Here is a 23,319-nt window from a genome sequence, read left to right as displayed (position 1 = left end):
GCCTTGTCTCCCAGCTCGCCATGTCTTGTGTGGTAGAAGGATCATGGGCTTCGCTGAGAGTCAGGATGCTTGATCTCTTTCCCTTGTGTTCACAGCAGATGGGAGCTGCCCTTCAGGGCAACAGACTCCTGTGGAAACCACCCCTGTGCCCAGGCTGCTCTCTGGCATTAGTAGTTTTCCATGGGCCTTCCTCTTGTCTGTCCTCTCCCATTTCTCTCCTCTTGCACTAAATCGCCTGCCTTCTGACTTCTCGTGAGTCATAGATGTCACTGATCTCTCTTATCCAGGATAAAACTTGGAGGTCATTGTCAAATCTTGTCTCTCTTTGTCCCCAAGTCTAGTCACTATGCAGGCCTCTCTGTTCTTGTCTTTTCTCAGTGCCTCTGTGTTGGCCCCTGCGATCTTTCCTTCTGCCTGTGGCCTGACCTTGATCATATCTGTCCACACCTGGAAGCAGCTTTCCAGCCAGTCTCCTTATTTCCCTCTCCCTTATGATGCCTTCCCTGCACCAGCAGGAGGTAAGTCACATTGAAACTCTGCTTTCCCCTCTGCTTTAGAAGCTCCTGTGTCTTCTGTTGGTGTTCAGTGCCCTTCATAATTTGGCTCCCAGGACCTACTTGTCCTTCTGTCCGTCTGGATGTGGGAACCTGCTGATTTCTGGGTTTGTTGTTAGTATCTGCTGGATACTCGGGAATAGTAACTCTTCAAACATGTGCTGAAATAGATAGTGCTGGTGACACAGCAGACAGCACTGCTCTGTTGTTAGTGACAGCAGCAGGAGTTAATACTCTGTCCTTGCCAGTCTGTGTCTTTCTGCCCATTTCCTGTGTTCTCAGTGCCACCAGGAAGCCTTCTCATCCTCTTGCTGTCTAGAGCGCATGGGTGTGCCCTGAACACAGCCTGAGCATAGGTCCATCGTGGAAGTGCTGGCCTGCGTGTTGTGCCCTGCAGGGCTGCTTTGAAGAGCATGCTGGGCGGCCCCAGCCTGTGTGTGCTGCAGGTGTGATGGCCACCTTCCCAGAACCCTTGTTCTTAGCCCTCGTGGGTGGGCACAGCATCTCGAGTCTCCCCACCTTTTTGTATTTCGAGTAGTGAACATTCCTAGCACCTTGTGCTGCAGTGATAATGCCGGGGGTTAGTTTTCAGGGTGGACCAGACACAGTTTGTGTCCTTGTGGAGCTTGTGATCAGGCACAGGTGGGCCTGGGGACAAGTACAGCTGGTACTGGTACACAGGAAGTGTGCAGAAGGCATAGGGTCCCCCAGAGAAGGGAGGAAGTGGTTGCTCCAGTGTGGGGTGAGAGTGGCGTGGGTGCCTCCTGAGCACCATGGCGGGATCGGCAGTGTGCTGGTGAGTGGATACCAAAGACAGATGGGATTCTGGATGGAAGCACCCTGGGGTGTGCTGTAAAGAGAGCCTGACTGTGCGTGGGTTGTGGGCCAGCAGGTGGGGTCCAGGTGGGTCCTTGGCATCCCAGGGCATTGCATGCCAGCCAAACTTCGCTCAGTGTGTTACCTTTGAGGCACGTGGGGGCTGTGGGACTAAGTGGCTTTGCCTTTGGAATTACCTCACATTTACCCAATGTTGATTGAGCTGATGATGCACAAGACCCTCTGGCCGCTCAGTTTCCAGCTCCCAGTCATGTGTGGCATCTGGGGGTGTGTTCGCTGCCCCCTGGAGCCACAGGAGGAACGCAGGTGCAGCCAGAGAACCCTTCAGCAGAGCTGGGAACAGCCCCTATCTTCTATACTTCCACAGGGTCCTGGTCCTGGAGGCCTCTCCTGAGGATGTGGTGTCAGGGAACCTGGAGCAGGCAGATGCAGGAGAGCTAGTGGAAGGGGTGGTGATGGCCCCAGGGTCCTAGTGCCCATGGTGAGATCTATCCCTGGAGAGTCCTGGCAGCTGAGTGCCAGTGCTGGTTGCAACCACTCTGTCCTGAACCCTGCCTGTTAGGGACTAGAGCACCCTGCTGCCGGGTACTGTTGGTGGATTGCTGACCTGCGAGTGCACTGGATCCTGGGTGTGCACACCCACTCTCATGCTCTTTGCCCCTCAAGTGACAGGTGTATAAATACAGGATATTTTAATGTTGAAATTTTTGAGGCTCTGGGCTTGTCTTTAATGGTTCCTATTGGAAAGGAAAAATGTCAGCCTGTAGCTTCCAATTTGTTTGCAGAGATTTAGCTTTTTAACATGAAGTAGCAGTAGTCTTTCCTTTAATTAAATGCCATGCAACATTGGCCATGGGATCAATGTATTGAAGGGAAAACCAGTGTAATTAGGCCTTGTGAAGTGACTAGCAGACCATCAGGGCTCTCCCAGTGGTGGGGGAGCTGGTTTCCGGAGGTGCAGACTAGTTGCACTTTGTTTTCTCAGCTGTAGACTTTGAAAGACTAAAGATTTCCTTTAAACATTTTGGGTCTCCAAAATTCTTGTTTTCCTTTAAACACTTAGATCTCCTGTTGGTAACTGTTTTAATTTAGGATCTTAAAGATAGAGAGCACCCTTCCGTCGTTGAGGAGGGACATTAGGTGGACATGAGAGTTTATCACCTAAACGTCCTGTGCAGAGGTGTGTGTGTGCTTGTGTGTGTGTGTGTGCGTGTGTGTGTAGGGGGTTTAATAGTGACACAGGGAGAAGGGGAGAAAGTGACATGGGTGATCTTGGCTCAGTGCCTTCACTGGGGTCCAGTATTTTAGTTGAGGCGTCTAGAATGAGCAGGCATGAGTTCCGTGGGTCACTTTGTGATGGAGAAGTGGTCACTGGGGAAGGTCTACATAGTCCATTCAGGGTGCGGGGTGAGTGGGGATGGTCAGAGAGGATGCAGGTTGCTGTCCTATAGGAAGATGGTCACTGAAGGTGGCTATATAAGGCAGAGATCTGGATGGACACATCAAGGAGCTAGGGGGAGGCAGAGAACTGGAAACTGCCCAGGGCGATAGCCCTGCTGGCCTAAGAAAGTCCACTTGCGTTCAAAATGGAGCCAGTGCAATGTGAGGTTATAAGAATTTGCTACAGCCACAAGTGAGCATGCACCTAATTTAATCAGTTCCCTATCACTAGACATTTAGGTCACATCTTTTTAAACTGTAAATGATGCTTCCGTGACCATCTATATGCATGAGTGTCTGTCTGCGTGTAGGTGATTCCTTAGGACAGAGCGCAGGAGTGGTGTCACTGGCTCAAGAGCTGTGGGCAGTTTGGAGGAGGCTGGGTTGTGTTCTGGAGAAGCTGTCTGGGTGAGGCCTAGCTGTAGGACAGCCTCCAGCCCTATCTCTTGCTTGGTGAAGGTGGTATGTTCCCTGAGCTCCTGTGTGTGCAAGGTCCCTATGTGAGGGTGCCGTTGGCATTGCTGGATTATGGCCTCTTCATGAGTGGGTTTGGTTTGCCTGTACCAGCCTAAAGCCCTTACCGCTTAGCAACCCAAACCAAAATCCAACTGAGCAACACATCCACTTGTATGAGTCCTTCGGGAGGTTTGTGGTTAGTGTATTGAGGACTGGGATGTTGCTGGGTGGGTCCTGGAGTTCTGTACCATTGTTCCCCCTAGGGACCAGCCCTGTCCAGACTCAGACCTCTCCTTCCTGTGCAGGGCCGTTTGCTTGCCTCAGGTCTGATACACAGGCTACATGCCAGAGCCTGTTGTTGTCACCACCCCTACTACTAAGGGCCTCTGTTTCCACCCCTTCCTGGGAAGGTGGGTGGGCTGTAGATACCATTTTAAACATTCCTGTTTTGGGGCTGGGGATGTAGCTTAGTGGTTGAGTGGGTGCTTAGCATGTGAAAGGCCATAGGTTCAAACTCCAGCTGAAAAGTCCTTATTCAAGTCATCTGGAAACATCTTTTTTTTTTTTTTTTTTAAAGTATTGTTTTAGTTGTAGATGGACACAATACCTTTATTTTATTTATTTGTTTTTATGTGGTGCTGAGGACTGAACCCAGTGTCCCACACATACAAGGTAAATGCTCTACCGACTAAGCTATAGCCTCAGCCCCTTAGAAACATCTTTAGAGAGCTGTAATCCACATACCTTACAACCCCCCAGTTAAGGTCTACGACTCAGTGAGTGGCTTTTAGTGTTTGCAGAATGTGCAGTTAACATTTTTAAAAGAATATTTTAAAAAATTTTATCTTTTATGTGGTGCTGAGGATCGCGAACCCAGTGCCTCACACGTGCTAGGTGAGTGCGCTGCCCATGAGCCCCAGCCCCAGCCCTCAGGGAGAAACCATGTGCCTTGGCAGTCCGTGTGTCCCAGCCCTGGGCAGCCACAGCTCAGGCTTTTTGCCTTCGTGGATTTGCCTGGGACTTTCCTTGTGGGTGGAATCAGGTCATCCCCAGATGCGTTTGTGAGGCTTGTCCTTGTTACGGCACTCACTCTTTTTTCTTGTTCAAATATTCCATAGCACTGTGGTTTGGGTTCCCCAAAGGCCATGTGTCCAAGGCTTGGTCCCCAGCGCCACTGCTGTGAGGCAGTGGAAGCTTTCAGAGGTGGAGCCTTGTGGGAGGTCTTCTGGACACTGGGAGTGTGCCCTCCTGTGGGTATCAGGACCCTGACTCCCTCTCGGGAGGTGAGTGGGTTTGCTTCATGGTTCTGCCATGATGTGCTGTCTCACCACAGGCCCCAAACAACAGATCCACCTGGTCATGGACCGAAACCTCTGGAAGCATGAACCTTAATAAACCTTTTCTCTTTTTAAGCTGATTTTCTCAGAAAGTGAACATACATGCATGCGTTCATCCATCACTGGTTGACAGATGTCTGGGTGTTCCTGCTTCTTGGCTGTTCTGAGTGACGCCACAGTGAACGTTCAGTATGAGGCCTTTATAGGTGTGTATTCCTTCTCTTGAGCATGTGTCCAGGAGTGAGGATTGCTGGGTCACATGGCAGCTCTGTTTAACCTTTTAAGGAGCTGTCAGACTTCCACAATGATGGCACCATTTTTCATTCTCACTAGTTGTGTATGAGGGCTTCGGTTTTCCTGCATTTGAGAGCTGTGCCATGTGTGTGGCATCTCCTTGTGGGTGTGATTTCCTTGGTGGCTGATGGTTTTGTGCATCTTTCACACTCATGTTGGCTCTCTGAATATCTTCTGTGAAGTATTGCCTGTTCATATTCTCTGCGTGTTTTAAGTTGGTTTTTCTTTCTTTTCTTCCTTTTTTTTTTTTTTTAAAAAAAAAACAACTTTATTTTTAATCTGTGGTGCTGAGGATCAAACCCAGGGTCTCGCACGCACGTGCTAGGCGCTAGGTGAGCGCTCTACCACAACCCCAGCCCAGGTTTACTTTCTTATTGATATGCAAGACTTCTTGTTGGGGTGCGGTGCTGGGGTCAAACCTGGGCTTGAGCATGGCTGGCAGATGCTCTCCTGATGAGCCGCTTCTGTTCTTATCCAGGACTCTTGAGGCTGAGTACTGTTTTTCTGGTTGGTTGCTGTGGGGACCCGGCTGGAGTTAAGGGGCAGCAAGGACTTGGCTTTGAGGGCACTTCCTGTGCCCTCTGCTCCCCCTTTCCTCAGCTGCCATCCGTGTGCATCTCAGAGCTGAGCTGGGCCTGAGCACCATGTCATAGACTTGCATGGAGGTAGCCAGGGGCAGGCAGGATGGAGACATTCCAGAGCTTCCCCTCTGACGGTTGGTCGGTCGGAGAAGCTGCTAGTGCAGAAGACTGTTGTGCAGAGGGGAGGTTCTGCGCTGTTGTGGTGGAGGGGCACACTTCCAGGCTTCTTGGGAGGGCGCCTCGAACTTTACCTGTGGAGGGGTTAAGGAGCAGCTGGGCGCTCCCCGTGCAGAGCACAGAAGAGTGAGTCCCTGCCCTCTGCAGAGCAGCTTGTGTTTAACAGGATTCCTTTTCCCTGCTGTGAACCGATTGGGTGTGTTCACTCAGTAAGTTAAAAAAAAATAAAAGAGAACTCTACTTGTGGTAAATGGGACTATTAAAACTAGCAAAACGAAACAGCAAAAACAAGTGACAAGAGAACTTCCTGGCACACCTGTGCAGTAAGCCGTGTGCAGCACAGGGGGCGTGCTCCTGGGCACCAGTCTGTGTGTCCATTTGCACTGCCCCTCCTGTAGGAGACAGTGGCTCACTCTCTGCCTTCGTGCCCTGCCCTCCCTCTAGGCCATTGTAGCACCCCAGCCAGGGACGCTTGCTAAGGCCTTTCTTAAACTCTGTGTCACTTCCAAATGTCATTTGTTACCTAGAAGCTGCTTGAAGGAAACAAAAAGACTTAGGTAAAAGAAAAAGTGAAAGATTGAGAAAATTTTGAAAAACTTTATTGTTAATTGTAGCAATTAAGACTCGTCAAGCTTGGAGTTACCGACTATTGAGAAAAGCGGCCAGGGGATGGAGCCCCTGCCTGCCGTCCAGTCTTCTGCAGAACAGAGGCCAGCCTCTTCTGAGCTGGGAGACGTGTGTGGCTGTTCTCCCTTGCTGCAGCTTGGCCTCTGGGTCCTGCAGAAGGAAATACCTTCCAAAAGGATGACTTAACCACCTCATGTGGCGGAGGAGAAACGGCTTCCCTCTGCTCGCTCTGTGGAGGTGAAATTTGACAGATTCCCAGGGCTGGAGAGGCGAGAGCAGGTGCTTTTCTTGGGCTCTTCTGCTCCCTCTGATAGCCAGCCAGCCTTCCACGTCAACAGACTGGTAAGGAACCAAAGACCCCACGTAAATGGTAGCACCTATGGGTCAGTAGCCTCTATTTCCTCCTGTTTTCACCTGAGAAAGGAAAGCAACCTTCTCTAGAAAGCCTGAGAGTGATGGGGTGGCAGTGATCTGCTTTAAGGTGCACCTGTCATGCTTTGGGGACCTTGGGTGCTGGTGGTATTCCAGAACACTATTGTGGGCAGCCCCAAGCTGGGGGGAATCTTCTGCAGCTCGAGGACAGGGCCAGGCCTGCAGAAGGCTTGCCTTCCTTGTACACCAAGTTTGAGTGACTAGCAGTGCAGGGGCTGCCTCATGTGGGTCCCATTGTGTCCCTGTCATTTGTGGTTGCTTTGAGCCTCGTAGGTAGATGGGTCAGTGCTCAGCAAATATGGCAGACCTCTATCTAAATGCTGCTATTTTTTTTTTCTTACTGAAATCTACATCTTGCGGAGCTGGCCCAGAAGCAGGAGAAGTAGCTCATGTTTCTGTGTGTTGTGTCCTGCACGCTGTGCCCTTGGCCCCTTGCCATGTACCGTACTTGATTATTTTGGGTCACATGTTAACTTTGATCTTAAGTAGTCCTTGTGCCTGGTTTGCAGAATGAGGTAGTGATATGAGGTTGGCTGAGGAAGTACTAGGTCATGACCCCTCTCCTGGTGCCCATCTGCAGGTGGTCTCCCCTTTGTGTTTGTAAATGCTGCACCCCCAGAGCAGATCATCATAGTTTCACCTATGTATTGACTTTCTACTTTGGAAGAAGGGTACACTGTCCTCTTCTTCTGTGCACCTGCTCAGTATTGCCGTGGCATGTTTTTGGTGAAGTTGGGATTCATTGTGCTGTTGTGATGGTATCTCTGGTGGGGGAATGAGCCACCAGCACTTGTTCTGTGTAACTTGTTCTCCTGCAGTGGTTAACCCAGGCATCTGCCAGTGAGGTGGGCGATGCCATATGTGGGGGCATGCCCTGCTGCCTGGGAGTGCCGCTCTGCTATGGACCTCCGCCCAGCCCTTTCCCAGGGTCTTTTGCCAGCCCCTGGCAGGCAGGGAGGCTCTGCCTTCTCTGCTTTCCATCTTTTGTGCTTCTCTGGGCATCTCCTGCCTTATGCCCCTGTCCTCATTGGTAACCCATTTCCTTTACTGTCCTGCTGATGGGTTTGGGTGGGGGAGTGGACCCTCAGTAGCAGCCCGTGGGTACCTTTCCTGATGATCTCTCCTGAGACCCCTGTGCTTCTTTATTTTTTATTTTTATGACTCTGGTGCACGTTGGCCAGTAGTCCTACTTAATGCGGGGAACATGGGCTGACCAGTGGTCAGTGTGTGTGACTGGAAGGCCCATGTGTGGATGCAGCTGCTGGTGGACAGGGCTACATTCCAGGCCATCCTGCGTAGTTCTGGGAGGGACACATGGTCTTGTGCTGGGTGCCCAGCTCTGTGCCCAAGGTAGCCGCACGCCCCTGCTCTCTTGGACTGTTCGCCTGTGCTCCTCGTGTCTCCCAGCCACTGCTGCATGAGTTCTAAAAGTCAGAGTCAAAACCACTTAAGAAAAGACTAGTGGTAGGAAAGAAACAGCTTAAATTTTGTGTTGATTTTTCAGTTATTCTTGGCTTTCCAGAAAAAAGGTGCTTGTAATTGTGAGTTCTTTGCGTACACCATTTTGTGACAGATTCCTGGTTCAGTCTTAGATCTGGTTGTTTACATCCAATTAGAACAAATGAGTCCTAGTCACTCTCTGGTCTGGACTCAGAATGTGCTGAGTAACCCCCTCTGTTAGCATAACAGAACGTGCCCTTCATTTGTGTAGAGCATGGCACATTTCACAAATGCTATTCCTTGTGACAGTTCCGTGCTTCTGGTAGTTGAAGCTCAGAGAGTGGAGGGGCTGAGCATTGCCTGCAGGGGCTTTGGCCAGGCTGGACTGTGACCAGGACCTTTGAGCTGTGCTGCCACTCTGCTGCTTCTGGAAGAGTGTCCCTTCTGGTGATGACCCAAGTGTGAGGGTGCTGTTGAGAAATAAAGCCTTCCTGGTTGATGCAGGCCAGCATGGAATTGTGGTTTTGGTGTTTTTTCATAAAAATACTTCAAAGTTTTATTTTTCAGAGAGCAAATCTGTTGTAGAGAGTAAAAAGAAAATGTATTTCTCATTCATTTTCTGCATATTTAACTTTCTTTCGTTAGTTCTCTTAGAGCTGTAGCTGACTCCGGATGCAGGGGCAGCAAGCTGACAGGAAGGCTGGTGCTGTTATCACAGCAGAGTTCAGGCATGGTGGTCATGAAGAGAGGGCAGCTGTGCCGGCTGGGAAGTGCAGGGTCTGGGTGCCAGCTTGTAGTGAGGGTTCCCACTGTGTCCTTGCAGGGCACACGGGAGGTGGAAGGGCAAGAAGAGACACGCTGTGCCCTCCCATGGCAGAGAACAGGAGAAGGAAGCCTGGGCAGGAGAGGGCCTTTCCAGGGGCTCCTATCCTCTCAGAGAGTGGAGCCTGGTGGTCTGCATACCACCCCAGGCCCACCTCCACCTGCTGCATCTGCATTAGAATTAAGTCCCAGCACGTGACTTTCTGGAGGCCACAGGAAAACTCAAACCACAGTGAAAGCCAGACAGAGCTTTAGACACTAAGAATTGGGGTTGAAATAAAAGGAGAGAAGGCCCTAGGCCATGTGAACCTAAGCAAGGAAACTAGCTTGCCCATAATTCATCAGAAAGTGTAGACAGCAAGACAGAGAGCTGCACGGAGACCAAGAGGGATGCTTCATAAGAGAGTCGATTTATTAAATGGGCAGACAAGCCCCAAATGTGTATCCAAATGTGCTTTATTACACACAGAGTAAACATTCACAGACAGAGAGAAAAGGACAAGTTCATGATCACTGAGATTTTAACACCCCTCCCGGAGCAATTGATATCGTAGATAAATTAGAGATATGAAGATTTGATTAGCACTATCAACTGTCTGGATCTGACTGCTTTATAAATTGCTGTCTCCATCAACTGAAAATGTTTGTTCCTCTCAGGATACACGACACAGGCACCACGTGGACCATGTGCTAGGCCCAGACAAGTCACAGCAGAGACCACAGTGTTGGAAAAGCCCAAAGTTCATCTGATGGAATGCTTTAAGAACTCAGTAGCATAAGATGTCCAGAAATCCTCCAATATTTAGAAATGTTTGTGTGTACTTCTCAGTAACTTATGGATCAGAAAAATCATAAGCAAAATCAGAAAATATTTTGAACTCAGTGGTAATGATAGTTCATATCAGAATTGTGTGATACAGGTAAAATAGTACTTGGGGGAAAATTCAGAGCTTTAAATGCCTGTATTAGAAAGTGAAAAGGTGTCAAAGCAGTGATGGAAGCCCTACCTTAAGAAACTAACAGGAGAGCTTGAGCCAGGTTCTGGGGTGCAGCTGGGCAGCAGAGGTTGGCCTCACATGTCAGCCACACACACATGTAGGCTCCAGAGCACAGTAGGAGAAGGACAGCCCTCTCGTGAGGGTGAAATAAACTAGAGCGTGACTGAGCAAGACAGGAGTCTTGAAAGCTTAACACTAGTTTTATGAAAAGCAGAGGAAAATGTCTTGGGAGAGGGGCTGTTACTACAGAGCCTGCAGATAGTAGACAGATAGCAAGGGGCATATGTGCAAATGTGTGCCTATACATTCCAGAATATTCCTTGAAAGATGCAGCCTAATAAAACCAATTCAAGGAAACAGAAAGCTATAGTGTCCCTTGTTGGTTTAAAATATTAATTTGCAGTAAAAGAAGCTGTCACACATGAAAATATTGGGGCCAGATGGCTTTCTGTGCTAGTGAACTTTAGCAGACTTTTTAAATTGGCGCATTGTAATTGTACATAGTACCGGGCTAACTTGTTGGTACGTACTCATATGTGCACATAGTAGAATTTCCTTTAAAGAAGGAGCAGTGCCAGACCTCCAAGAACTCTTGGAGAGGGCTGGGTTGTGGTCAGTGGTAGAGCACTTGCCTAGCACACGTGAGGGCCTGAGTTCGATCCTCAGCACCACATAAAATAAATGAATAAAGCAAAGGTATTGTGTCCAACTACCACTAAAAAATAATTATTAAAAAAAAGAAAAAGAAGAACTCTTGGAGATAGGGGGAGGAGTCGGTGCTGCTTCACTCATTTTTTAAGGTTCTACAACCCTGTTAGCAAAATCTTGTGAGACATTATGAGGGAAGGGAGCCAGGGGCCACAACTGTGAACAAAGAATTCTTTACAAATGTCACATAATTGATTTTCATTTCACGCCATGGATGATCTACTGGCTAAAGAGTAGCTTTCTTGTTATAGACAGAAAACTGGACCAAACACCTGAAATAAGTATTCTCAGACATTGGCCAGTAGGCAGTGCAGACTGATCTGAGACAAGGGCAGTGAACTCAGTGAACTTTGTGGTCACCCAGGCTGCTGTGCATGAAGGGGAACCTGAGTGAACCTTCCTGAGTTGAGGAATTGGGAAGGGGAGTTTGGGAGGCTGAGCCGCCTGGAGCAGGGTCTTGTGCAGGAGGGAATCAAACGTAGGAAGAGCCCGGGTGCGCACAGAGGATGCCCTCGATCCTTGCCTGAGTGCTGATCTGCTCAGCAGCAAGGCTGTCCATGAGCTGGGGAAACCACCATAATGTCCTCTGGGGACAGTTTCCAGAGCTGCAGAAACTGAGTGCTGGAGAGCACGTGTGGGAGCGGGGACCCCCCACACTACGCCCTCCCCTCCAGTGCCTCCAACACTGTCCTGCAAGGTGAGAGCAGGTTGGCTGGCAAGGGAGAAGCAGTCACAGGCCCGTCCTGTTATGGTAGAGGTGATAAAGGTGGTACCTGGCACATGTGCTATCCAGCTGCAGAACAGGAGAGCATGATCATGTCAGGAGAAGAATCCGTCACCACAATAAAACCGAACAGCACAGGAAGGGGCAGATAAAAGATCTCAACCCGCACTACCCAAAAGTTATAGAAGTTGCCAAAAAGCGTGCAGGAGAATCTGTTCAGTGATTGGTAGTTATCACAGAATTGCCTGTTAAAGCCACAGTGTGATACCATTAACACTGACTAAAATGGCTGCAAGGAAACAGATGGACAGTGCTGTTTTGACCAAGTTATGGAGCAGTTGAAACTTGGGGACATTGCTGGTGGGTAGTGTGAAGTGGTATAGCCACTCTGGAGAACCTTCCTGTGACGACCTCTCCTCTTTCTAAAAGGTACAAAGATGAAAGAACATACATCTGCCTCGTGGCCCAACAGCTATACCCCTCATGTTTGCCTGAGAGAAACGAAAGTGGTCCCACCAGCCAGAATGTTCACAGCATCATCTTCAGGCTGAAAACCTGTAGCTAACTCAGATGTTAGGAATAGGCGAATGTGTGGCCATACTGTGGTACGTGTGTAGGGTAGAGTGCCGAGTCTGCTTTAAAGAATGAACTACTGATAACCTGCAACACATGTGGCTTTGGCAGACACATTTTGAGCAGTGAGTAGGACTTACCCCTGCATGAGTCAAGAGAGCAGGCCAAGCTGACTTGTGTCAACGGGGGCCAGAAAGTGGTTAGCTCAGGGTGGGAGCAGGGGTTACTAGAAAGGCAGTTAGGAATATTCCAGTTGACAGGGTGACTTTAGTATTTCTATTGTATGCAGATTATACTTCAATTTAAAATATCAACAGCTCCCCCAGCCAGCCACAGCCCACCTGCCTCCCATAGGCAGAGGGACCATTGGACTTTCTCTCTTGGCTCCTACTATGGAGCAGTCACAAGGCAGCATGTCAGGGTGGAGGGCAGCAGAAGCGTGCACTCTGATCTCCAGGAGCTGCTCCTCTGCCTCAGGAGACGAGCCAGTGCTCAGGACACAGCCCTGCAGGGGGCAGGGGTCAGTTCCGTGGGAGAGGGGAGAGGGCAGGAACCATCAGTGCCTTAGATCCGCTAGGATTGAGCCTGGGCCCAGAACGCTGGAGCCTGAGAACCTGGTGAAGAGGGGTAGATGCTGCGGGAAGTTCATAGTTTTGTAGAGATAGGGGAAAGCGCCCGGTGCAGGGGAGTCTTCCTGGCCTTGACTCTCTTCCCTGACCCTCTCTGAGGCGAGTGGTGCTGCAGAAACTCGCAGTGCTTTTGCGCACTTTTCTCAATTATTCTCCTTTTACTTTGTAATTAGATGCATTTATTCTATATCCATGCTAAAAATACCTTTCTTTTCTATGGCAATACTGTATTCCAGGCTTTGGCTATAGTAGGATTTCAGTCACATCCCTGCTAATGCTGCTTCTAATGCTGTCAGCATAACATCCTTGGGTATAGTCCTTGCATACTCTAGGAAATGTCCCTGTAGAGTACATGTCTTGGAGTAAAGGTGCTGCTCAAAGATTATAGACCTTCAAGAGTTGACCAACACAACTGGCCTACCAGTGTAGACACTGCCTGTAAAAGAGTGGCCATTGACCCAGGGTGCTGTCGGTGATGGGTGTTGTCACTTATAGTCTTACCAATTTATTTCTGACAGATTTCTTGTTTGAATTTGTGGTTCTTTGGTCACCATCAAGGACAGCGTCTTTTTCTTGGTATGCTTTCGTCATTTCCATTTCCTCTCCTTTTTGTAGGGGCTTGTTTTCTTACTTAACGTGCTCTTTGTATGTAATTGCTTTTTGACTTTTTATACGCTGCTTGAATGTTTCAAACTTGTCATTTGTTGTTTTAACACTGTAGTGTCTTGCTATACAGTCACTTTCGAACTTTTATATCCTTAGTTTGAGATCTCTTCATAGATTGTGAGATTTGTGTCTTGCCTAGGAGTGCATTTCCTGCCTGGGGGTGGCAAGATCGCTCACATTTTCTTCTAGTATTGTTATTTTCCTTTACATAGACGTGCCCCTTCACATGGGCCTATTTAGGGTTTTACTCTGTTGCCCCACATCATCATTGCCATTCATTAATGTGTAGTCACAGGTATTGCATGCATCCTAGCCTTGCTCAAAAGACAGGTTAGTATTTCGTGATTTTTAAGTAATACTGGCACTTAAAAAAAAATATGCTTCACATGATGATTGCACCCCACCTCTTTTGCAGATATTTAGCATCAAATATGCAGCAATTATGCAGTGGAATACAGTAATCATTTAGAAATCAGTTTTTGTTTGGTAGGATTAGTGACCCAGTATCCTTTCTGAAAACAAATCCATCTTGGCAGAAGACCATTGGTCGGTGCCCCCTGACTCGAGGTACCCTTTGAATCGCATCCGGTGCTCCTGCATGTGTGGGTATGGTTTTGAACGTTCATACAGCTTCCTTGGCTTCTCCCAGAGTCCTGTAGTTCTAGTTGCTGTAGCTCTGCCACAGAGTCCTTTATCTGCTACTCAAGGCTGCTCTCTTTCCTCTTTTTGAGAACTTTATTGGATGTTTTCATGTCCCTGTTCTTCTTGGTGAACTTGGGATACACTTGTCAAGTTTCAGAACACGTGCAGCGAGTCCCATTGGAGTGTGAACTGGCTTGGCACAGACGGTTGGTTACGTTCTGGTTTCTAGCCTTCGAGCCGCCTGCCTGTCCGACCTCCTGTGAGTCATCTTGCTTTTTGCCCTGAATGTCTTGGCCTCCGTCTTTCTTGTACTGCTGCCCTCTACATTGGGCTTCTCAAGGAGACCGCTGTGGACTGCAGGTCTTGTCTAGTTGCCATTTCTGCAGAGAGACCTCCTGACCTTCCTGACCATGTGCAATGGCCCACGTACCACCTCCTCTGCCCGTTCTTCTGGCAGTCGTGTGGTTCTGAGCTCACACTTGCTCCATCTTGGGGAAGAAGGTGAGCTCTGAGCACAGGCTGCCCAGCATAAGGCTTCCTACACTGCGGGCCGAGTTAGGTGTCACCTGGTGCTCCTCTGGCCCAGGGCCTGTGTGCTGCAAATGCTCCATCTCCCTGAGCCTGGCGATGTCCCTGTGTGTGACTCTGCGTGAGGCCTGGTGTTGTTAGGTCTTAGGCTGCTGCACCTTGCAGAGGGCAGTCTGGCAGATATTCTCTGTCAAAAACCTTTGCTTGACTCATAGCTGTCTCTCATGGGTGTCGGTGCCGCTGCCCTAACTCCTGTGTTTTCACAAGGGCCTGTGTGGTTCTGTCAAGCTCATGCCCATGGCACTTCCATTTCTCCTGCTGCCCACAGAGGAAAGCTGTCATCTTGGGAAATTCCTTGTGTCTGGCACCTACTGAACTCAGACTTCTACATCTTGGCTCCTCGAGGTTCTGCCTCCTTCTCTTCATTGGCCTTGTCCTCAGGCTGGTCGGGCCCTAGCTGATGCAGCGGTCCTGGGCCTTAGTCGGAGCCCAGCAGCTTTCAGAGGAAGGCAGAGGGGTTGCTTCCAGAGACTTGCCAAGGGCAAGGGTGAAAATACCTTCTGCTCAGGGCTTGGGTAGGGTGCCAGGCCATTGTGGAATCCGCCCCTGCTGAGGGTGGCTTGGCGCTACAGCAGGTGCCAATCAGGGGCACCTTTGGAGCAGGGTTGGGTGGGCTCAGCTTGTCCTGGGTGGGGGGAGTAGTGGTCACTGCACAGCTGGTGTTCTTCTAGGAAGGTGGTGAGTGGCCCCTGGCTGGAGGTCGCGGGTATCCAGTTAGAAATGACGACTTTCCCCGTCAGGCGGCTTCCGCTCCCAGGTGAAGCAGCAGGACTTCTTATGTTGAACCACCTTCATTCTTAGAGTAAATCCTGCCTATGTGTATTATTCTTTGGATAGCCTGCTGTGTTTTGATCTGCTAAGATTTTTATTTTGATCTTTTTATCCGTATTCACAAGTGAGGTTTGTGTTACAAAGTCTTTTTAAGAATGGGAGTTAAAGCAGTGGAAAGATACTGGTATTGAAGGTGACTTAGTTCCTGTGTGCCCTTGGTCAAGTCACTTAACCTCTCTGAGGCTACTACAGTGGTGCATAGCACTAGGTAACTCAGGCTGCTCTAGGATTGAATAAGATAATATATGTGACACCTCTCTTTAAACATTAAAGCTTCAACCAAGTTAGAACTTCGTTTCATGCTGTATTTTCAAGATTTTGACTTCTTGAGAGTTGCTTCTAATGAGGCGACAGATTCAGAGAACATTAATAAATGAGTTCTCTGTGCTTTCTTCATAATCCACAGTCAGAAAACCAGGGCTGTGCAAAGGGAGAGGCACTGGGAACATGATTGGTAAACACTATGTTATTGGTGTTCAGATATTAAGCTCCTGTTTTTCATAGTGTCCTTAGGGAATAGGGGAAGATTTGGTATTTTCTGAGATTGCTGTGAATGCACGTCATTGCTGGAACTGCCACCCAATTATTTTGTACCTACTTTACTTAGACTTTAGTAATTGGGAAAAGATGAGATGCCAGGACGTTGTATTTTGTTGATTATATTGCTAAAATCTTCTGTAATCGATTCTTTTATTGCTAGTGTTAATCCCTAGCTCTGAGCTGTTAGGAGAAGACCTTAATGGAATATTGCTAACTTAAATGGAGGAAGTAATTGTGTTGGACTCTGTGGAGTTGACAGGTGTGAATCTCCGGCACATTGACCCCCTGCTCTGGCTGTTCAGGGCATGTGAAAGGGGCATCATGGGGATGCAGAACTGGCATGTCTGTTGCCCTCACCTGTGGCCCTGAGTGCTCTGTCCTGGCTGAGGCCCCTGTTTCTGGCCTGACTCTGGCCCCACTCCTGCTCCTGACTCTCCTCATCTGTGCGTGTTGTAGAAGCGTCTCTGGTGAGGGTCAGTCTGTCCTGGCTGTGTACAGTATGGCTGTGCCTTTTTAATGCTGTGCGAAAACAAGCTTGTCTCCAAGAAGCAAATTCTGTCAAAACCATACTAAGAAAGCCACTGTGTGCAGGTGCCTAAAAGTGAGAGGTGGGGTGCTACAGGGCAGGGAGAGGAGACGGGGAGCCCTCTAAGGGGATCAGCTTGGGGTGAGGTGGGGCCGGGGAAGGGGGCGAGGGGAGGAAGGAGGCTGGTGTGCAGGTCTTCAATGACCATACAGTGGGAGGACGGGCCTGTCCTGCTCCAGGGATGCTCAGGTGTGACTTGCAAACACATCCTCTTCAGGACATGAGGGCATGAAAGTGGTGTGTGTGTGTGTGTGTGTGTGTGTGTGTGTGACCAAGAACAGTGGTGACACCCTTGCTCTGGCATGTCGAGAACAGCAGTCCCTGAGCTCCTCCCTCCCAGGGCTGTTCCTGCTCTGGTTCCTGGCTCCCTGCCCTATGCGCACAGGTGGGATAGTGAAGCACAGGGAGGTCTTGACCCTTTGTAAACCCTGTTTTTCCTTGTTCCTTTTTTTATCAACAGAGGAATTACGGAAGCTGAGCTGGTCCGGAATCCCTAAGCCAGTTCGTCCAATTACGTGGAAGCTTCTCTCAGTAAGTCTCTGCTGCCCACCTGCTCAGCCACTTCGTCTCCTCTCGCGGCACACTGCCTGGCTGGCAAAAGCATGGCCCTCACGCGTCCACCACAGGCCTGCTGCGGCTGTACATGGCACAGGGCTTTGCTCTGCTAGGTGGCATGGTCCAGTCCTTGCCTAATCTGAAGGTTGATTGACCAGGCTGGCAGGACTCGAGGAGGGAACGGCAGTATGTCTTTTCTCTGATTTTCATTATGTAAAAATTCATGCGATGTGGCGAATCATCTGTGGTGCAGATGATTCAGCTCTGAGAACTCTAAACAGCAGTGGGTTTCCCCGAGTGTTTCCTTTTAAGTATTAACCCCCCCCCACACACCCCAAGCCGATGTTAGGAGGAGTTCATGTTCTGGACTGAAGACTGGTGTCCCACCCTCAGCTGGCTCCATGGTGCCCAAGCTGAGGCCCTTCTGCAACATTTGGACTGCGCGTCCTTCTCCGGCTCAAGGCAGCAAGTCTGTGTGTGTGGGGCTCTGCCCAGAGCTTCAGAGCAGTTTCCAGTCAGCTTCCTTCTGTTTTCTTTTTTTATTGTTTTTGGAGATAAGTCAATAGGGAACTGTAAGTGTCTACTCTAAATTGGGTCTGACTTTCAGTGTTTAAAAGACTCTTTCTTGCTAATGAGTCTTAATAAATTTGCAGCTTAGTACCTCATAATCCTAAATGCAGATGCAGCTCTGAACAGTGAATATTTATTGATTAAATATTCTCTTGCAATTAAAATTAGACCTGCTGTGATTGCTTATATTTTTGTTTTGTGTTTTTTATTTGAAGGTGTATATCCAGTTTTCCAGATACCTTCCAAGAGAGGTTATCAGCTCTTCAGATTAGTTTGTGGCAAGTTCTTATGAAACCACCTTGAATATCCTTATTGCCACTTAGTGTTTATCAAGGACATGCTCCCTGGGGGGTGTCATGGGAGTTGTTGTGTTCTGGCATTGTCCTTTAGCTCTGTGTGGGTTGTGGTTTGATTCCCTGATACTTTGAGCTGTGCACTGGGCATCAGTTGGCAGAGGAGCAGCAGCAGCAGATGTTGGTGGTCGCACCCTGTCAGTGGGTGTGGGAGGGCAGTAGATGTGGGGGTCTGTACATGGAAATCTGGGCAGTGTGGACCAAAGAAAACCTGGGTTTTTATAGGCACAGCTACTTAACTGTCACCGATTTGGACACAGCTTCCACTAGGAGAAAGTCGGGGTGCACCCTCGTGGTGGGGCAGATCCAGTGCAGCCTGGGGTGACGGGTCATTGGACGTGTAGGACTCAAGTGACTGTCAAGAGTAGGGGAGCCGTGGTGGGGCAGTGTGAGTGCGTAGGGCCAGCCTTCTGGGCAAGGAGACGTCAGAGCAAGCTCTGAGGCCAGTGCAGATTTGCAGAAATGTGCAGGGAGGGAAGACTCACTGGCAGAAGGGACCGAGGTGGACAGGATAGTTTTCAGGCCTCTTTTGGGCCTAGGTGAGAAGAAGGTAGGTGTCAGGTTGGGAAGGGGCATGGTTCTAGAGGAGCACAGGCTCTTAAGAATGCAGGCAAGGCTTCTGGGACAGTGGGGTGCCTACGTGGCATCTCAGAGGCATGCCAGTGTGGCTTGGGTGAGGGAGACAGGGAGCTCATGAGACTTAGGGGTGTGGTTAGGTGGACAGGGAAGGCTGAGGCAAGCTGCCCAGTTCAGGTACCAGCAGGAGGCAAGGTGATGGGATCCAGATAGTGGAACTTGGAGGAGGCGAGGTGCATCATTGTCCCCCAAATCCTGAAGGTCGCCTGGGCTTCATCCTGAAGGGTTTGAGCCCGGAGTAATGAGGCTATTTCTGGAAGGTGAAGCCTTGGAAGCCCTTTCATTGATTCATCCAGTCATTTGATGGAGATTTGCTGAGATCTGGATGTCGGGAACTGGGATGGGTGCTGGGGAACATCAGGAGGGAAAAAGATCAAGTCCTGGCTGCCCTGGGGCCTGTAGAGCAGAGCGGGAGTGCCACCATTTTGTTCCTCAGGCTGGCCCAAAGTCTTCCTGCACCGAAGGGTGTCCCTTCCTGCAGGACCTATTTCTGTGTCCGTAGCACACTGCTCGCCCTGCATCTGCTCCTTTATTCCTTTATTGAGTGCTCAATGCATGCCAGACTAGACACACATGGGCTCCCACAGAAACAGAACACAGTCCTCTGGGCCCTGAGCAGGTGATGCCCTCACCACACAGTCTGGACTAGTGTGTGGCAGCGGGGAGCTGTGTTGGGGGCAAAGGGGGCTGCTCTCTACTGGGTCTTGGGAGGGGTTAGAGTTTGGACAGGTCCACTGAGGAGGGCTGAGAAGGGAGTCCAGTAGCTGAAGGCCTCAGTTGTGGTCTTAGAGAATGGAACAGGAGACCCAGTGTGTTGGTTGTGCCTCTGCTGAGAATGAGTCCCAGGTGCAGTGTGCTGCCTGGATTCAGGTACCTTGGAAGGGAGCGCACCCTATGGCTGAGAGGTGCTTGTCAGCTGTGGCAGTGGGCAGGTGGAGGGGATCAGAACTGTTGCAGTGTTGATCAGGAACCTCCTCTGACCTTCCCATAGGCACAGTCAGACTAAGCACCATTTGGGGCCTGTGAACGATGTTAGTTACTCCTGATTTAGCAAGCGGCTCTCACATATCTGCCTGAAAGGGCTCTTGCAGATCTGGGATCACAAGGATATTTTGGCGAGTTCTGGGGGGAGAACCCAGCAAACAAATCAAATCTGTAGAAGTCTAGAGAATGGGTCTTTCTCAGGCAATCTCTCTCTTGGTCATTCCCTGAATTCCAAGGATTCAGCCTAGCTTCCTGTTTCCCTGGGAGTTGTCATAGACCCTGGCATCTGGGTTATGAAACAAGAGTGGAATCTGGGTTAGGTCCAGGTGTCAGGTGTGCACCAACTCCTGCGTGCTGTGAGCTAGGTGTCTGCAGTGCACCTGCCCCAGAGTGGGCAAGCGTCAGGACTGGGAGAACTTGGCAGGTTCTTGACCTGTGGTTCTTCCATTCTGTTTGCATGTTAGTATTACCTAGGAGCACAGGAAACACTGATACCTAGGCTCCCAGGGCTGCTCACGTGTCCAGGGTTAGAGACCACTGTTCCAGGCACCCAGACTCCACCGAGGAAGACAGGACCAGAGCGCATGAGCTGGCAGGGAGCTGGGCTCCGACAGCCACGTGGCCCCACTGAGGACAGCATACACTAGGTCTGTGATGCCTGGCCGAGGGCCAGGCTGGGCGGTGCAGGGGTGTTTGGGGGAGCAGGGATAGGTGAGTGAGACTGGCTGGGAGCCCTGCGCAGGTTGTGTGGATGGCCAGTGAGTAGGTGGGGTGGCAGCAGTCGATCCTAAGCACTCAGTCCTGCTCTTCCATGAGGCTCTTCCATGGGGCAAGGCTGTGCTGGGAGGGCCAGGGCACTGGCCAGAGGCTCTGCATGCCCAGGTGGCAGCGATCAATCCCAAGCACTCAGTCCTGTCAGGACTTAGAGCTGAAGGGGCACATGGAATCAAGAAGAATCATGAAGAAGTTACACATGTCCACTTCAGAAACTTAGGGGACCAAAGCTGTATTGGACTATGACCTCCTTCGAGGCCTGACATATGAATGACCTTTGCTCATCATGTCTGCCTTGGTCGTTAGCACCATCCTGGTGTTCATGGAGGAGCGCGGTTTTATTGAATAAATGGAAATGTGGCTTCAGCAGAGAATGCATGGCTCCTGTATTTTTAAGGAAGTCACAGGTGTGCTCTGTCTCGAGCATGCTACTGAATCTCCAAAGCTTCAGTCATGCTGTTTAGTGTTTGAACCCCATGCAAGCAGTGTAGCACCTTTTCACACACTAGTGCTGTACAGAATCATATTTTTTCTCTTTTTAAATGTTTCAGAAACATTTAACAGAAAACTAATTAAGCATTTAACATTTATGCTATTGAGTGTGATAGTTATAAATGACAAGTGCAGCTCCATGTCATCTTACCTCCTTTGTGTATGTTGAGGCAGGTTTGCACATGGGCATGGTGGGAGGGGACAAGTGGATTTTTGTGTCCCTGGAACAATTTAGGATATAAGTGTGTGCATGCATTGTTTTACATTTATGATTAGTGTTTTTATAGCATGCTAATACAGCAATTAAGTTTTCTGTAGTTCTGTCATTTAGAATTCATTGCATACACAAATATATTTCATTTGCATAATTTCTAGTCTGCCTTAATTATGGAGAGGCTCAACTTGCTCATGTGTGTTCCTTCAGGAGTGGGTTGTCAGGGGATGTGGAGTTTGTTGTCTATGCTCTCATGATAATGCACTCGCCTTTCAGAATCTGTGTTTTGGAAGTCAAGTTAGAATTTGGGGCGCAGGAAGTGGTTCTCAGAGTGTCTGCTCACATCCTCTGTGGATCATCTGCATCTCACTCCCCATGACTACCCGGTGGCCTATGACTTGCCCCACAGGCGACCCTAGCTGAGCACAGGGGCTGGGCTCTGGCCTGTTCATGTGGCCTCCTAAGCTGAGAGGAGTGGGGATGGCCTTCTACCTGAGAAGGGCTGAAGGAGGACTGAGTCACACATGTGTCCAGGCGCCCCTTAGTTGGCTGTGGCCTTGTGGTACAGGCAGGGAGCAGGGGTCTTAGGTAACTGTTGCTCTCAGAGAGAGGCTGAAGACCTAAAATAGTGTGAGGGGAAGATGGCTGTGGGTGAAGGCTGAGGCCCAGGACGGCCATCTGTGACATTACAAAGGAGCATCTGCCACCAGCTCTGCCAATGCCCCACCCTCACCATTTGGGGCCCTTTCACGGGGCAGGGCTGTGCTGGGAAGGTCAGGGTACTGCCCAGGGGCTCTGCATGCCCAGGACTGTGGGGCCCAGTGGATGAAACTTGGGCGGCTGGTATAGATGCTGTCCTGGCGCTCTTGTGACACACTGCACTCTTTGTGGCGCTGCTGGCCTAGGGGAGCTCCCTTGGTGCCGGGCTGTCCTGCTGTGCCATCACCACAACCTGCAGCAGGGCTCCGTGGGAACAGTGCATCAAGAACCTTGAGGGCACCCATAGCCCTTTGAGTGCCAGTTTGCTTGCAGGAGTGTTCTCAGGAGACAGCGTTGCTGATGTGGACACTGGACTGCTGGAAATAATGAGCAAGATTTGAGCCTGGCCTGGGCAGGGCTGTGGGGTTACTATCTTGGAGCAGGATGATCTTGCTGTCTCAGCCTGGGTCAGGGGGCCCGCCCACAGCTTGCATCGCTGTCACTGCAGCAGAATAGCTGCCATGCACAGTGTCCCTTTAGTGTCTCATGTATAGAAGTAGCGGGCTGTGGTGGCCGGCCCTGTTGTGGAAAAGCCACCCTGATTTTAAAGTGAACTCTTGAGCAAGGAGTGTTGGGTAAAGGAAATTTTCCTGCAGTGGACATGAAAAGGACTAATCGTAAAGATTAATAAATTGAGCGTCGTTAGCCTGAGGAACTTTCTTCATCAGAAGACGTCACTGAGGACAGGGCGAAAGGCACGCCACAGGGACGGGGAAGAGGACGCTTTCTGCAGGGCTCTCCTGCAGACTGGGACCAGGGCCTAGAGAGCCCAAAGAAGCGATGACCCAGCAGGAAGGGGACTGCACCTGTCCATGCACTGCACAGGCCAGCCACACCAGTCCTCTGGGAAGTGCAGGTTCACTCTGCCTGCTAATAGAGATGGCTGCAGACCGCCACAGCGGCTCATGTGAGAAAGCTGGGCAACCCCAGGCGCTGGCAGGGACATGGGACAGTGGGAAATCCCACATTTCTGAGGGGAGTGTGACCATTCAGAGGTGTGCAGACCTCATAGTTCTGCTCGCAGCTGCGTACTCAACAGAAGTGCATGGTCTGCGCCGTGAAAGACGGGCATGAGCCTGTGCCCGCAAGAACTGGAAATCCTCCCGCGTTCTCTAACATCACTGGGTTTAGTCCCCAGGGTGGTGGCAACAGTAGTGTGAAGATGTGCACTGGTTCCTCTCACACCCGCCTCAGGCTTTTAAACCTAACTGAGAAGAAACAGCCAGGCAGAAACGGTGTTCTCCATGTGAGGAGGAGACAGGCAGCGAGTGGGAGGCTCTGGGGTGCTGACAGGGCAGCGGCCTGGCTTTTACCTGGGGGCATCGCGCAGGAGCACTTAGTGGTGGTGATTTGCGCATGTTTGGGGAGTGCTTTTGTAATTGTGTGTGGTATACTCCTGGGGCAGGGAACAGTGTTCTGGCTCACAGTGGACTATGTAGAGGACAGTGGTTTTGTGAACTCAAGTTCCCTGGAGCCATGGAAGGATGTCAGTTTGTGCAG

General features: G+C 50.1%; 1 protein-coding gene across 1 annotated transcript in view; it reads left to right on the top strand.

Moving 5' to 3' along the window:
- The window catches only part of Tbc1d22a (TBC1 domain family member 22A), a 327,374-nt gene that overhangs the window by 80,739 nt on the left and 223,316 nt on the right, over positions 1–23,319 (top strand). Inside the window, exon 5 of the mRNA XM_005335015.5 lies at positions 16,943–17,013. Within this exon, the coding sequence (XP_005335072.1) occupies positions 16,943–17,013 (71 nt within the window). The remainder of the gene's footprint in view (positions 1–16,942; positions 17,014–23,319) is intronic.

This window comes from Ictidomys tridecemlineatus, chromosome 6, assembly GCF_052094955.1.
Source record: "Ictidomys tridecemlineatus isolate mIctTri1 chromosome 6, mIctTri1.hap1, whole genome shotgun sequence".
NCBI classification, from domain to species: Eukaryota; Metazoa; Chordata; class Mammalia; order Rodentia; family Sciuridae; genus Ictidomys; species Ictidomys tridecemlineatus.
This window is presented reverse-complemented; position numbering and strand designations above follow the sequence as displayed.